Source organism: Chlamydomonas reinhardtii, chromosome 15, assembly GCF_000002595.2.
Source record: "Chlamydomonas reinhardtii strain CC-503 cw92 mt+ chromosome 15, whole genome shotgun sequence".
Lineage (NCBI taxonomy): Eukaryota > Viridiplantae > Chlorophyta > Chlorophyceae > Chlamydomonadales > Chlamydomonadaceae > Chlamydomonas > Chlamydomonas reinhardtii.
In genome coordinates this window covers 303,899-318,167 of record NC_057018.1, presented here as the reverse complement: position 1 = coordinate 318,167, position 14,269 = coordinate 303,899, and the positions used below count along the sequence as shown (strand labels likewise).

Genomic DNA, 14,269 nt, shown 5'->3' with positions numbered 1-14,269 from the left:
ACATGAAGGGCAGCAGCACCGCAGCGGCCACGCTACTGCCGGCGTCCAGGGACAGGGAGGGCTGGACGGCGGGCCCTCAAGCCGGATCAAACGGCCGGCCCTAGCGCGTCAGCGTGCAGCTGCTGCAAAACGGGCTACTTCGCTCATAAGAAAAGACAACTTGATTGCTGTCAGACAAGCAAGCAACCTGTGCTAGCTTGGTCGTCGTCTTGGTCGCACCCCCGGCAAAGCCCATCCGGGCTTACTTGACCCGCCGTCCGTACTTTCCACTGCTAGCAGGCGACTCCTCTACCTATGGTCCCACGTGCTGGCAAATTCATTCCCCGCTTGCCCCAACAAGGTCTAATGACACTCCGCAACAGCCCTAAATTAGCTGACCTCGAACCCACAACCCTGACACACACACGCAAGTCTAATAAGGCAGCCTGACTGACACGAACCGTGCCGCCCGGTCCGGTCACCCGCCATATCCTGCCATGCGCCTACCTGCTGCCAGAGCGCATGCGCCTGCCAGCAGAGCTGCCACGGCATTGCCCCCAATTGCGCAGCCACTTGTGCCGGAGCGAAATGCTGCTGGTGATAAGCTCCAAGTTGGGGCACGCGGGACGTGTCCACAGCACAAGTAAGTCCCTAGTCTCTACAGTCTCTTACCGAATAACCCCACCCCCGCAACATCTTCAATTCCTGTCAAATATGCTTACACCCCCCTCGCATTAACGACACACACGCACACGGAATGCGTGGTCTCACCTCAACCCGTTTGCACAAGCACAAAAACCAGTTACTAATACGTGCTACGGCACTCCCCGCTCAAATCCCACCTTGGGTGGGCCGCGCACCACCTCCCCATCAATGTGGTATGAAGCGCAGCTCCTCAACAACATGTGGGATATGCCGGGTTAGGGGCGCCTCCATCCCATTACAGTGTGTCGGTTATCTGCCCAATGCTAGCTACTGCCATCAGCCTATTCCGAAGAGCCCTCCTTGTCCTCGGCGCGTTTGTGTATGCCCTGGCCTCTTTGCTGGCCCATCCCGTTGCCGTAGATAGTCAGTGCCGGCCTCCTGCGTGCGTGCGTGGGGACGTGCGTGCGCACCGAGGGACAACTGATATTTGGACATCACGTCAGCAGCAGGCAGTCCTGACATCGCTCGCTCACACAGTTCCGACATCGTCAAGACAACATGATTGTGTTGTTAAGACGACGGCATGCACGAGTGCGAGTGCGGCACACAGGGTTCCAAAGGCGGCGGCCCTGCAACGCTCAATTCCGCAGGACTTAACCCGTTACAACACGTGTCGCATATGGTACGGTAAGCGCTGACTAATGCTCCTGGTACGTCCCTGGCCGACGCCCCCTTTTTGCGCCGTGCCAACACACGCTGTGCATCCTAGGAAATGAGCTTGTGCACGAAACGTACCACACACCGAGGTCAGGGGCTCGTTGTGGTCTTGTGGGGCACTCAGAATGGGCTCGAAACTGCAAACAGGATCAAGCCGTGTCATCAAGGGAAAGCCGTAGGATTGCCGGAGTGGAGGAGGCCGGCAAGGCGAGATGCAGGTCCGTGGCTGTGTGCGTTCCCGGCGCCGCCAGCGCACACCACGCAACCCCGGCGCGGCCCCACACACCACGCCACCCCAAAGCAACCCCATCGTCTACACAAACCCGAGAGTAACGAGTTTACCTGTTGCCCTTGAGAAGCGCTCCTACAGGGTGAGGGACACCACGCGCCTGGAGAGTGGCGTAGGGTAGTCTCCTTGGGCGCATTCCCGCAGCAGCGCGTCCGCCTTCTCCCCGGCGACATGGCTGTTTGACAGCGTCGGCAGGTCGCCGCCGTCCAGGCAACCCGCCAGCTGCTCTCGAATTTCCGCCATCGCCTGATCCTCGCTGGACGCGATGACCATCGCGCCAACGACGTCAGGCACCCAGGCCTCATACCAGCCATCGCCAAAGCACCAAAGCACCACGGAGAACACCGGCTTCATCTCTGCACTCATCCCCATTTGCTCGTTCTATAAGAGCTTATGCTGGTTCTGCTGAGCTACGTTCGCTGGCCTTGCAGGCGAAAATGACGCGTCTCGCTTCCGCTTTTGCAGCTTCTCGCACCCGCTTCCTTTGCGCGTGGTCTGTATAATGGTAGTGCAGGCAGATGCTGTCGCCGTAAACAGCGTGGCCCTGCTGGTTACTGAAATCAATTAAAGGCGGGCCTACTTCTTGTCCGACGTTCCTTTAAATGCGTTCCAGTCCATAAGCAACAATAGTACAGCAGACCAGCAGCGTCAGCAAAGCAGGCTGGGCTTTTGAGGCGCCAGCTGTGCGGGCGTCGTACCCGCCCCCCCCCCCCCCCCCAAAAGCTAGCAGACCGTCTAGCTCCGCGGCGCGATGGCTCGCCCTTTGTGGGGCTATGAAGCCAGGTGTGGTATAGCGACCGTTTGTAGCTGAGGCAAGCTGTGAGCGCATTGTGCAGGTTCGAGATAGGATTTTTGGTCGGTTATATATTGTGGGGACTGGGCCCTCGCCCCCCCCCCACGCCACACGCACACGCACACAAACGTTAGCGGCCCGCCTGGCAATCAATGGGGCGTGCCCCGCAAGCATTACGTTAATGGAACAAACTGAAGTCATGATAGGAGGGAGGACCTATATCAACGGCGGGAAACACACCTACGTACGTACCCACCCACCCTACCTGCCTAGCTACCTGTTCAACAACCTGTCACGCCCTCACGCCACAGCCATGTTCTGCTCAAGCCTCAAGGGCTGCTGCCACCGGGGGCTGAAGTTTAAGGCGCTTTGGCGACAGCTCCTCGCTAGGGCCAGAGGGCGGCAGTCGGCAGCAGTCGGTTGATTGATCACTCCAATGCTTTCGCAAAGCTACGCACGATAGGTCGTGTGAAAGAGAGCAACACCACAACACCGGGCCAGGGCCGGTGTTGCTGGGGCTAGCTAATCCACCGCCCGCCGCATGGGCGGCCCTCCTCCCGACACCACACACTCGCCACCAAGCAAAGAGGGCAACCCAACCGCCCATCTTCAAAAGCTGGGCCCCAAGCTTTTCAATAAACACACGTGTACAACACAACGGTAAACTGAACCACAACTCAACTCCTCCTCAGCTCAACACCCATCCTTTTAGCTGCCCAGCGCCTGCAGCAATAGCCACCCAACCTTCGCCCTGCACCCTGCAGGCGAAATGACGCCAGAGCCAGAGAAACACCACCACCAACACCACCGTATGACTAAAACGATACTACAGACGCCAAACCTCATGACACATACACCTCTGGAACGCACCCGCCTGCAGTTTCCCAGTTTCCCAACTGTGGGGTAATTTCCCAACTCTTATTTCCCCCATCAATTACCATACCTCCCCCACATATCTGGCACGAACTGTCGCCTCCCACCCATCTGCGACAACTGTCCCGAATGTCCACGCACCGTATACCGCCGGACACCGGACGCGCACAGCCCCCCCTCCCATTGACGTTCTTTTTTGTGGCCCACGCAAGTTGGAAATCATGTATTGCTTGACCAGTATCATGCCCGCGCCTCATCAACCATGCCCCCCCCGCCTCATTCGCATCGTGCTTCAGCGTGCAGCGTTGCATCACTACTTGCATGCCACTGTGGCAAGGGAAAGTACACGTGATCTTTTGTGGCTGGCAACTTTGTGTCAGCATCTGCAACTACTGCGACTGCAGTCGCGCGCAATCAAACGCGAGTGCGCTAATGACTGCTACGTCAAGCGCACGAAATAACTAAAGAGCCAGCTGAAGCGCCCGCGTTGGCCTCCCACGACTACCATTCTGAACACAATCCCCTCATGCACCAACCCCCACAACCCCCCGCGAAAAAACACCGGCCTTCCTAGGTCTATGGCCGCCACCTCCTTCAAAACCTATTTTAGGAGAAGAAATCTAATGTGCTCCTTTGAGAGGAGGCTGTCGTCTTACGTCTGCTAGAGGCCAGGGCATCACGGATGCAAGCAACAGCACGCCCGACTGCCCATTACACACATTACTAACCCGACAACACCAAGCCTCCTGTAACTCAACCAGTCCTTCCGGCTCGCGCATGCACAGTCATGATTGTCTGAGTCCGAATGCATACATGCGCGTGCCAGCTCGGCAGCAGGCAAATGGAGCTAGCAGCAGACGACGCAGCCGCGGAGTGAACCAGGCGCGCGGCAGCGTGTGCTACAGCTGCCCGGCTCGTGGCGGTCCGATCCAGCAGTGCATCTATCTCACGGCCGCCGCCATGCATCATACATCGGCCGCATCCTCAGCACTGCCACAGCCGCGGGCATCGATCCTGCACAGCTCCAAGCCAACATGCGGCACTGCCTGCTGCTCACCAGCAGCTTCCGCGGTCATCCGCCGCAGGCCAAGCAGGGGGTCATGCGGATGCGGCGGCGGCGCAGGCTGCTGCTGGGCACCTGCCACTGCTGCCCCTGCCCTGGCCGCGGCCGCCGCAGCCGCCATCGCGCGGCGGCTGCTTGCAGCCAAGGCACTCACTCGAACCGCAGCACCACCGACGGCAGCCGGCGGCACCACTGAAATAGCAGCCTGCTGCTGCTGTGTGGGCGCGGCGGCCTGCTGGGTCAGCGTCAGCAGCGCTAGGGGCCGAGCTGCTGCAACTGCTGAGCGCCTGCCGCTGCCGCCCATGTCCATATGGATGCTGTCCAGCAGCGGCAGCAGTGACACGACGTCACTCGAGGTGTCAGCCGTGGTTGAGGTGGCGCGCGCCGCACGCAGCGGCCGCAGCGGCGGCAGCAGCAGGCCGCTGGTGCTTGCTGTCCCAGCAGAGCCGCGGCTCTCCCATACAGGGCGAGGCAAGCTGCCCATGCCAGGAAGCTCCCAGGCCGCCGCTTCGGCCGCTGCCGCACCCACCGCTGCGGTGCCCTGGCGCGCGTGCAGCAGCGGTGCGGGTGGGGGCGGCGGCGGCAGAACGCCAGGATCGCTGGTGCGCGGGCGGAAGGAGCGAGTCGAGGAGGTGGCGATGGCGCCCTCCACAAGCGTGACTGATGACGCGGCAGCGGCTGCTGCCGCTACTGCCGCCGGCTGTGAAAGGGCCGAACTTGCGGGTGGTCTGGGTGGCGGCACACCAGCGCCTACGCCGGATCCACTGCTGCCGCTGCCGTTTGCGGGCAGCTGCTGCTGAGGCTGCTGCCTTGGTTGCGCCGCCTGCTGCTGTTGCTCTTGCTCCAGCTGCTGTTGCTCTTGCTGCTGCTGGGCCCTGCCGCGCACCCACTGCTCCTCCACCAGCAGCAGCTGCTTCACAATCTCGGCAGCCTGAGGCGCGGCGGCGGAGCGAGGGAAAAAGGGAGCGAGTGCGTGAGAGCGGCAGCAGAAAAGAGACCAGCCACCAACTACACAGCCGGCCATTGTAAGCACGCACGTCACTCTCTGCAACTCCATTGCATGCGCATCCACGCCCCGCTTACCGCCGGCCTCCTCCGCGGGTCCGGCTCGAAGCAATCGGCCAGCAGGCGTTTGAGCTTAGGCGGGCAGCGCTCCTCTGCCAACGCCTGAGGCACCGACAGCAGGCTGAGACCCCTCAGCGCGACCTGCACTGCGATGGAAACCGCTCCCAGGCCCTGCCACGGCTCCTGGCCAGTCAGCATGCACCACAGCACCACCGCGAAAGAGTAGATGTCCTGTGAGGGCAAGCAAGCAAAGATAAAGAATGTGACCACAAAACAACGTACGGCACGCCAAACACACCGCCACGTCCTCTTGCTATCTCTGTGTGTGTGGTTACAAGGTGGTGCGCACGATCTTTGCGTGCCTTCCTGCCTCATGGACACTATAGGCGCTGGCCGGGGTGACCCTTACAATGCCAACTAAACAATCAGCTGCAGCTCTCCCCGTCAAGCCCAACCCACACCCACCGCCTTGTATGTGACGGCCACGGCCCGCCCTCCGGCCTGGTCGAAGCACTCGGGCGCGCAGAACGCCGCGGTGCCGCCCGCCGGCGCGTCCAGCGCACCCAGCGTGGCCCTGCTGCTGCCAAAGGTGGTGGACATGCGGATGTGCGCCTGGCCAAAGTCCGTGAGCTTGACCTCGGGCGTGTCGCCGCTCGCGCCGTTGAGCAGCACGTTGGCGGGTTTCAGGTCGCCGTGGCACACCGTGGGGTGCAGGTACGCCAGGCCCTGAGCGATCTGCACCGCAATGTGCAGCACCTTGGGCAGCGGCAGCAGCTCGCCGCCGCCCCCGCCGGGCGCACCACCACCGCCGCCGTAAACTACCTTGTCCAGCGACGTCTCCGCCGCCTCCATCACCAGGCTCAGCCGCGGCGGAGCCATGCACACCGCAATCAGTCGCACGATGTTGGGGTGAGACAGGCGGCCCAGCACCTGAGGAGGAGCAGCAGGTAGGGAGGTTAGTTGCATTCATAGTTATTTACGAAGCGAAGGCGTAGCCAGGAACAGTAGTAGACGGAGAGTGGCAGCAGCCAGCGGGCAAGCGGGCTCATCAATGGCTGGGCGACACATACAGGAAGCATGCATGCATCTTCACACAGCAGCACCCGATGCCACCGGCACACCAATCTACCCGCTGTAGCGCCTTGTTGCTGGAATAATGGTTTGTCATCTGCTAGCTAGCCCTTTTTTTATTACTGCCAGGATAACTAACGCAGCACACCTACTGTACCCGCCGCCGCCGCCGCCCGCCTTACCTGCACCTCTCGCTTGAACAGCTCCAACTCCTCCGGGTCATACCACACGGCGGCAGGCGCAGCAGCAGATGCAGCTGCAGCAGCAGCGGTGGCAGCTGCAGCGGTGGAAGCTGCCACCGCTGCAGCTGCATCTGGAGCCGATGCTGCAGCCTTCGACAACAGAGCGCCAGGGGCTTGCGAAGCAGCAGCTGCTGGCTTTCCAAACAGAGCCATGTGGTTGTGGTGCTCTGACACCACAGCAGCCACTGGCTGCTGCCCCTGCTGGTAGCCCTCTTGCCCATGCTGTTGTTCCATGTCCTGCTCCCTTGCAATCTCATCCTGCGCTGCCGTCACCGCGAGCAGGCCGGTTGGATCCGTTGGCTGCTGCTGCTTCTCATCCCACCCATCTGGAAGCACCTGCTGGACCTGAGTACCAAACTGCGGCACTGCTTTGGCCGGGCTGCTGCTACCACCCGCCTTGACAGGAGACAGCCAGGCTGCAGCTGCAGCATCAGGAGTCGCGGTCGTCGTCTGGGTAACGGCGTTGCTGTTGGCCACCGGCTGCTGCTGTAGCTGCTGCTGCTGCTGTTGTGTGTGCGCCGGGTTGGCGGCGTCTGCGCCCGTGCCATCTGCTGTATGTTGAAGCAGCGCGACTGCTGACGCACGGACGGCGGTAGGAGTGCCAACAGCAGGCGCCACCGTGTCCTGCTGTGGCCCCGCCGTGGCTTTGCGGGGTGCCGCCGGCAGCCCTGCTGCGAGTACCGGCGGCGCCAGCTGGTGCGGCCCCAACCCCATCAACAACTTCACTGCCACGTGGCGGCCGCGGTACACGCCCGCGTACACCTTGCCTGCAGAGGTAAGAGCGAGGGAAACGTAAATAATGTAATGATATGTGTGAATATGTACACATGTGTATGGATTCCATCCACCCAGCTGCCGTGCAAGCAAGCCCTAACAGACAGACAGGCATGATGATACTCACCAAACGCGCCCCGGCCCAGCACCAGCGGCAGCAGCCGGACAACATTGTCACTTGGCTCCTGGTTACTGCCGTCTCCAGCATCCAGGCTTGCGTCCGCAACCACTGCTGCGGCCGCAGCAACTGCAATACCCGCAGCAGCGGTCTCGGTCGCAGCAGCTGGGTCCGCTAGCGCTGCTGCCGCTGCTGTCGGCGGCTCCTGCCCTGGGGTTGCTGCTGTGCTGGAGCCGCGCGCGCTGGTCGGCTGCCCCAGCGCCGACATCTCCAGGCGAGCGTCTGTGTGAAGGTCCTTGCGCTGCGGCGTGAGGCGACTCACCGGCGGCCCCGCAACCGCAGCAGCAGCAGCAGCAGCAGCAGCAGCCACAGACGCCGCTAGGCTTGCGCTGTTGAGGCTGGAGCTGTTGCTGGTCTCCTGGGCCACAGCAGCCGCAGACGACGGCGACGCCAGGGCCGGCTTTGCAGTAGCCTTACCGGCTGCTGCTGCGGCTGCTGCGGCTGCGGTGGGCGTGGCCCCAGGCAAGGGCGACGGCACACGCTCGGCCGCGGACCTGAGACCGCTACCTGGACCACTGCTGCCGCTGTACGACACTGCCTGGGAACGACCAGAGCTGCTGGTGGTGGTTGATGTAGTTGATGCAACGCCGGCGCTACCGGCCTGGCAGTCGGTTGCGGCAGGGCAGCCGGGCGCCAGGACAGGCGTTGCACCACCGCTGCTGCTCGTGTAGGGAGAAGCTCCCGACTTAGCAGCAGAGGTCGGCGCCTCCACATCCCCAGTAGACACCGTGTGTACTGCCGGCCCCTTCGCATCCGACCCAGCCTCCACTGCATTATTGTGGGCCGCCGGCCTCAGGCGCCGACGGCGCACCACCACCAGCACGGCGCCGGCCACAGCTGCCAGCGCAACGACCGCTCCAGCAATGCCTGTATGTTTGTGTTGCATGTATGCGATCTATCTAGCTCAGCGACAGGACAAGTACCCACGGGCTTGGCTACTGCCTTTCACAAGACATGAGGTTCCAAGTGGTGGCACTCACTGCTGTGCGCTATTCTTTTTGTAAAAGGACTAGCTAGTTGGCTACAGACCCCATTACACGAAGAGTTTTGAGTTACGCGAAGCAAGAGTTACGCAAACCGCACTAAACTCACCGCCTGCGACGGCTGCAACCGGTACGCCCGCAGAGCTGCCGCCGCCGCTGCTGTCCTTTGGGTTGCTGCTGCTCGCCGGGGGCCCTGCCTGCCCCTGTCCCGGCCCCTGCCCCTGACCGCCGCCCAAAGTGTTGTTGCCCCCCGGTGTCGGTGGCGGGAGAGGGGGAGGGGGTGAGCCAGCACCAACTAGTCCGTCCAGCCACGTGAGTCGGTGCTGGCTGTGCCACAGCACAGCGCAGCCTGCGCAAGCAGGGCGGGGATTACATTCATGATTATTAAAGAAGTGAAGGCGCAGTCAGAAACAGTAGTATAGCAAACGACGCCTTGTTACCGATGTCCGTACATGAAGTCCAGCGGGGGAGTACGCACGCAGTACAATAGTTATCCGGACAAGCGCACTACTAGCATATGCTAGGTCAGCTCTTTTGAAGACGAAGAACCGATGCGTGACGCCAATGTGTCGCGTGGTCACCACGTACAGTGTCATTCAGATGCACGCATGCATGACGCACAGGGGCCCAGCACGTACGTGGCCACGTGGACCTGGGGTGTAACAACACGCGCTGCCTCACCTAGCGGCCCTCTCGCCGTGATGCAGTCGCTCGGCAGCACCTGGGGACACAAGTTGATCACGCGCTCCACGTGCACCTGGGTAGGCAGCAAATGGGGGAGGGCAGCGGTCCATACATGTATGAATGACGGGATCGAGCGAGCAAGTTGAGTGAAACACAGAGAGTACCGACTTTGAGGTAGGGCTGAGCCAATCAATTTTGTTCTGGAAGTGTGAAGGTGACAATTTAGAAAGTTGAAGCAGTAGAGTGACAACGGCGGTTGATGACGTGATGATGCGCGTGCATGTGCAAGTCATGCATACACGGGCATGCAGCAGTAGGTGCGTGGGTGCTACGACAGGACATGCGTCTGGGTGCGGCATCACGCCAACCCAGGCGCCCAGCAGAATGAACCCAGTTCCCCAGATTGCATTGGTTACAAGAGGGACCTGCTGACGCAGTTCACGCGCCAGTGACGAGTGAGTTCCCCAGCACACGGCAGCCTCCACAAGGCAGCCTCTATAGGGGGCAGCCGCTAGTGCCGATACAATTATCGTTATCCTTACAGTATAAGGACTAGCTAGCAGATTTTGACAGGCAATCATTCCCGCAACACGGCACTACAGGCACCACAACATGCCTACCTTCGTCACATGCCCCCCACCCACCCCCCGCGCCCGCCCTGCCTGTGCCACGCACGCACCAGGTAGCCGTTGGCCACGGCATTGCCTGACACCGGCGACAGGTCTGCGCCGTACACGGAGCTGATTAGGCAGCGCACCGCAAACACGTAGCAGCGGTCCAGAGGGTGTACAGAGGGGTCGGAATCCGGCGTCAACTCATCCGACACGTTCTTGCAGATGCCCGGCGGTGAGGGCACTGGTACTGGGATTTGCCACGCGTTGCCTGGTGGCAGCCGTGGCGGCAGCGGGTTGTGCGCCGTCACCATCCTGCGCGTGTGTGGCAAACAGCAGCGGCAAGGGGTTGACAATGCGAAGCACATACAGGACCGCGTTTTACTACATACGCGTACAAGCTGAAAATGCCCGCCCTTGCTCCCGGCTGCATTGCGCAGGTCCCTACGTGAATGCCCGAAGAGTTTCGACGTCGTAGCACACTGGGTAAATGCCGTAGGTGTCCTCAATCCACTGAATAGCCTCTTCGCCTGTGAGAACAAACGGGAAGGTGGCAATGAAGATCCAGATTCATCCGAACAGCCTAGCCTTCATTGTAAAGAGCCCATGTATGTGGCATGGGTTTATCAAACACATGCCACCACAGCTCGTGGCACCGTACGTAAAGCCAATCGCATCACGCACCGGGGAGGGTTGGCGCGAAAAAATCCATTCCAACCGCCAAACTTGCGGGCCCCGCTCGTGAGCGATGGAGAATCGTGTTTTGCAAGCGAATCATGGTGCCGTTCTGCATGCGGAACTGTGAGCAGGAGCGGGGGACAGACAGCACGGAGCGCGTGATCAAACAAGAGGCAGCAGGCTCCACAGCATAAGATGCATTGTGCACAAGTGACAACATACATACAGTCAAGTCAAACATGCTAGACGCATGGGTAGAGTCGGGTCGGGTCGGGCTTGGCTAGCCACCAGACACGAACGAACCTTGTGCCGGAGGAAGTTCATGTCCAGCGTAGTGGCGCGTGCCGCGTTGCCCCGTAGCGTCAAGTTCCGGGTTATGAGCACGGGTGCATTGGGCGGGCAATCTGCCTCGTAGATCGATATCCAGTCCACTTCTAGCAGAATTAACGAAACGGACGGGTCAGCCATGGCCGCGACAGCTTGCCGACCAGTCGAGACCCTGGCGGTCGTGCCAGCATCCTGCCCAAACGCATATGCAGTCAAGGCTACCACAAGCGTGATTTTGAGCAACTGGCGCTGTGCTCTGCCAGGTGCCCTGCTCATAATGCTCATTATGCCAGCAGTCAGTCGTGAACTCCTCATAACGAACTGAGCTTGTGTATCTTGAATGGAAGTGTTTACAGTCAATCATATTTCGATAAGGTCAGGCCCTTCTGTAGCTGCTTGCTAGAGCTCGGCCGGCATCCCGCCGGCAACGGGCAATGGATTTGCAGCCTGTACATAACAACAGTACATCTAGAGATAATTCGCTAAGCAGAGACTGCGGCCATAACTTATGAGGTGGATGGCGTGACGACAGAAAAAATACGCCTGCTGCTGCGACAAATTTTATGTCTGCTTGTGCAAATCTTGTGTGTCCGCGATATTGTGTGAGGCCAGGCGCGTGCGCTTCATTATCAAGCAAGTTCCCACACCATGACGGACGGATTACGAAGCAAGGGTGTTCGCGGTCCAGCTGCACTGTCAGCTCAGCAACATATGTTAAGCATTTCTGATGCTCGGATATCATCGACACCAGGAAGCCCTGCCTTTCAACTTGGCCAGCAGGCAGCAGTCCACGACCCAGAGTGATTTGTGACAACTTGCCTTCGACTTTTTCGTTCGCGCAGAACAATAATAACTTGCTAGCCCTCGTGCCAAGGTGCCTTGCAAGTAACGTGTATGGGATGGAGGGGTTTGGCTGTGGCACGGTCCACGGCTGGCACGTACCAGGGGTGTGCGGGGTGGCCAACTCGGCCCCGCATGGCCCCCACTGCGTTGCCGCTAGCTGTTGCGCTTTCCTGGCCTCTGTCTAATTAGTTTGGTTTAGCTTGGGCTGGTATTTACAACCCACCCCCGCCCTCACCTTCCAACTCCCCGCCCCCATGCATCCACGCACCTCCCACCCAACCCCCCACCGAAGCCCCCCGCCCCCGCCCCCAGTAGTGGTGCTGGAGCGGCTGCTTCCACTGCCACTGCCGCTTCCGGCGCCACCGCCGCTCCCCGGGGCGTCACGCCATTTCCAATGCCTCCTGGCGATGCCGACGGGCCTGCCGCCATGTACGCCACGCTGGTCGTGGGTCCGCGGTCGGTCGGCTTTGCGGCGGCGTGGCCTTCAGGAAGCCGGCGACCTCGGTGAAGCCCCTGCAGCCAAGCGCGCGGACGACACCCGCGCCGTCGGGTCCAGGGGCTCTGGCCTGCGGCCCGGCTTCCTGCTGCCGCCGGCTGATACGCGGCGACGGTCGCCTTCGGTGGCTGGAGCGGCCGGCGGCGCTGGGCGTGCGAGCAGCTCGCTGGCTGTAGGAGGTCCGCTTGGGCGGCTGAGGTGGATGGGTCCGAACGCTGCCGTGCGTGGGTGGTGGCGAGGGCGACTAGGCAGGGACCGTCCTGTCCGCAGTGGATGTCACGGTCCTGCTGGCTGCTGACCGCCGCGATGAGGCCCCCAGCCCCGGCGCTACCTTCGAGGCAGTCCTGCAACAGGCGCTGTGGGATGCGAGTGGTCAGTACGCGGTGTGCTCTCATGGCACGGGGCGCGCTCTGATCCTGAGGCCTCTCCGTTGTGACGTCTGCGCCTGGGAGCTAGCGGGAATGGGTGGCGGACGGTGGCCCTCCCGTGTGCCCACGGGGCCTGGTGCCGCGGCTGCTGGAGATCGCGACGTCAGCTGTTGCTCGCTCTGGGCGGCCGGGCCTTTTCAGTGTGCTGGCCCGTGCGTGTGGGCATGCATACCGTATGGTTGTGCGCCGACGGTGCTTCACATGCGGTAGCTGGTCTGCTTTGTTTTGGAGCCCGTGCGCGCGGCCGCTAGCTCCCAGGCGCAGACGTCACCACGGAAAGGCCTCAGGATCAGAGCGCGCCTGCATGGATCGGCGGGCGTTTGGTCCGGTGCGCGGGTGTGGCAGTCGGTTGGCTGCTGCCAGTGTGAGCATGAGCATTTACATGAGTTCGAGTCCATGTGGCCCCACTAACTCCTTTGAGTCCGGGGGCGCGTTAGGGCTGCCAGTGTGCCCCGGCTTGCATGGGAACCGTGACCCAGTTTGCTGCGGGTTGGTGTATGTGTGTGCCTGCGCTTGGTCGTGCGCGTGCATGCAGTGGTTCCCGTGTGGTCGCTGGTCTGCTTTGTTGCTGGGTCAGAGCGCGCGGCCGCTTGGATCGGCAGGCGTGTGTGACGGCCGGGTAGCATCTGCCTGTGCTCCGTGGCCTGCTTGGGGCCCGGGGCCCGGTTTGCGGTGTGTTGGTGCGGGTGTACCGGCGCTCAGTTGTGTGTGCGCACCCGGTGGTTCCCGTGCTCACGGTGGTTTGGGCTTGGGTGTTGGGTTTCCGTGTTTCTCCTTTCTTTTTTTCTCTGTTCTGTGAGTTCCGTGGTTGCTTCGCATGTTTTGGGGGCCCCGGTCTGCCCTTGCTTTGCTGCGGAGGGATGCCCTTGGGTTCTGGTGGTTGGTGCGGGGGTCTCTGGCGTTCTGCTGCTTGCTTATGTTGCAGGCTGTGTGCCGGTGTTGGTGCTTTCGCCTTCCTTCCCCTTCCTTCCTTCTAATCACTCTCTCAGAAACAAAGGCGGGCAGTGGAAAGTGGCGCCGGCGATGGCGGGCGGCGCGAAGTCTCCTGTCACGCTGGGCGTGCGCACCGCCTTGTAACCACACCTGCCCCCCTGCCAGTGCGTCCCCCTGCCCGCGTCCCTGCCCGTGCCCGCCACTGCCTCCTTGCCTGTGCGCCTGTGCCACCCCCTGCCTCCTTGCCACCCTGCATGTGCCCTCCCCTTCCTCCCTGGCGCATCCTCCGCCGACGCTGTTCTACCGGTGCCTGACCGAACCCTGCTCGCCGACACGCACCCGACTGCACAGCATTCGGGCGCTGTCATCCCGCATGTGCCACTTCACCTGTGCGAATACAAGCGTTGGACGGGTCTAGCGCAGTAGGGTCCGCACCACCGACCATGCACCACAACTGTAGATTGCTCATCAGCTGCACAGCATGAGCTTTTAATTAGATTCCGTTTAGGTTGCAGGCCAATCACTGCGAACCGTGCTTGGGAGAGGCCTAGGGAGGAGAGGACGGACGTGCCGTCTATGTACGGCTGATGAGGTGGA

The 14,269-nt window shown here is 61.4% G+C and overlaps 2 protein-coding genes across 3 annotated transcripts; both read right to left on the bottom strand.

Moving 5' to 3' along the window:
* Positions 1-144: 144 nt before the first annotated feature.
* On the bottom strand, positions 145-2,265 carry CHLRE_15g635717v5 (uncharacterized protein). Of its 2 annotated transcripts, none has more exons than XM_001700554.2 (3): positions 1,684-2,265; positions 1,420-1,478; positions 145-1,062 (listed from the first exon to the last, which is right to left on the bottom strand). In XM_001700554.2, exon 1 carries the CDS (start codon positions 1,994-1,996, stop codon positions 1,706-1,708), a length of 291 nt encoding a protein of 96 aa, XP_001700606.2. In that variant the 5' UTR covers positions 1,997-2,265; the 3' UTR covers positions 145-1,062; positions 1,420-1,478; positions 1,684-1,705. The 2 variants fall into 2 exon arrangements, with proteins under 2 accessions (XP_001700606.2, XP_042916383.1); XM_043070519.1 differs by having other exon boundaries at positions 1,427-1,478.
* A 209-nt stretch (positions 2,266-2,474) lies between these two features.
* CHLRE_15g635700v5 (uncharacterized protein) lies at positions 2,475-11,805 on the bottom strand. Its single transcript, XM_043070518.1, has 11 exons — positions 10,949-11,805; positions 10,652-10,766; positions 10,416-10,497; positions 10,036-10,282; positions 9,354-9,429; positions 8,782-9,021; positions 7,639-8,556; positions 6,678-7,504; positions 5,890-6,354; positions 5,443-5,655; positions 2,475-5,290 (listed from the first exon to the last, which is right to left on the bottom strand). Exons 1-11 carry the CDS (start codon positions 11,111-11,113, stop codon positions 4,262-4,264), a joined length of 4,377 nt encoding a protein of 1,458 aa, XP_042916382.1. The 5' UTR covers positions 11,114-11,805; the 3' UTR covers positions 2,475-4,261.
* Between the last annotated feature and the right edge of the window lie 2,464 nt (positions 11,806-14,269).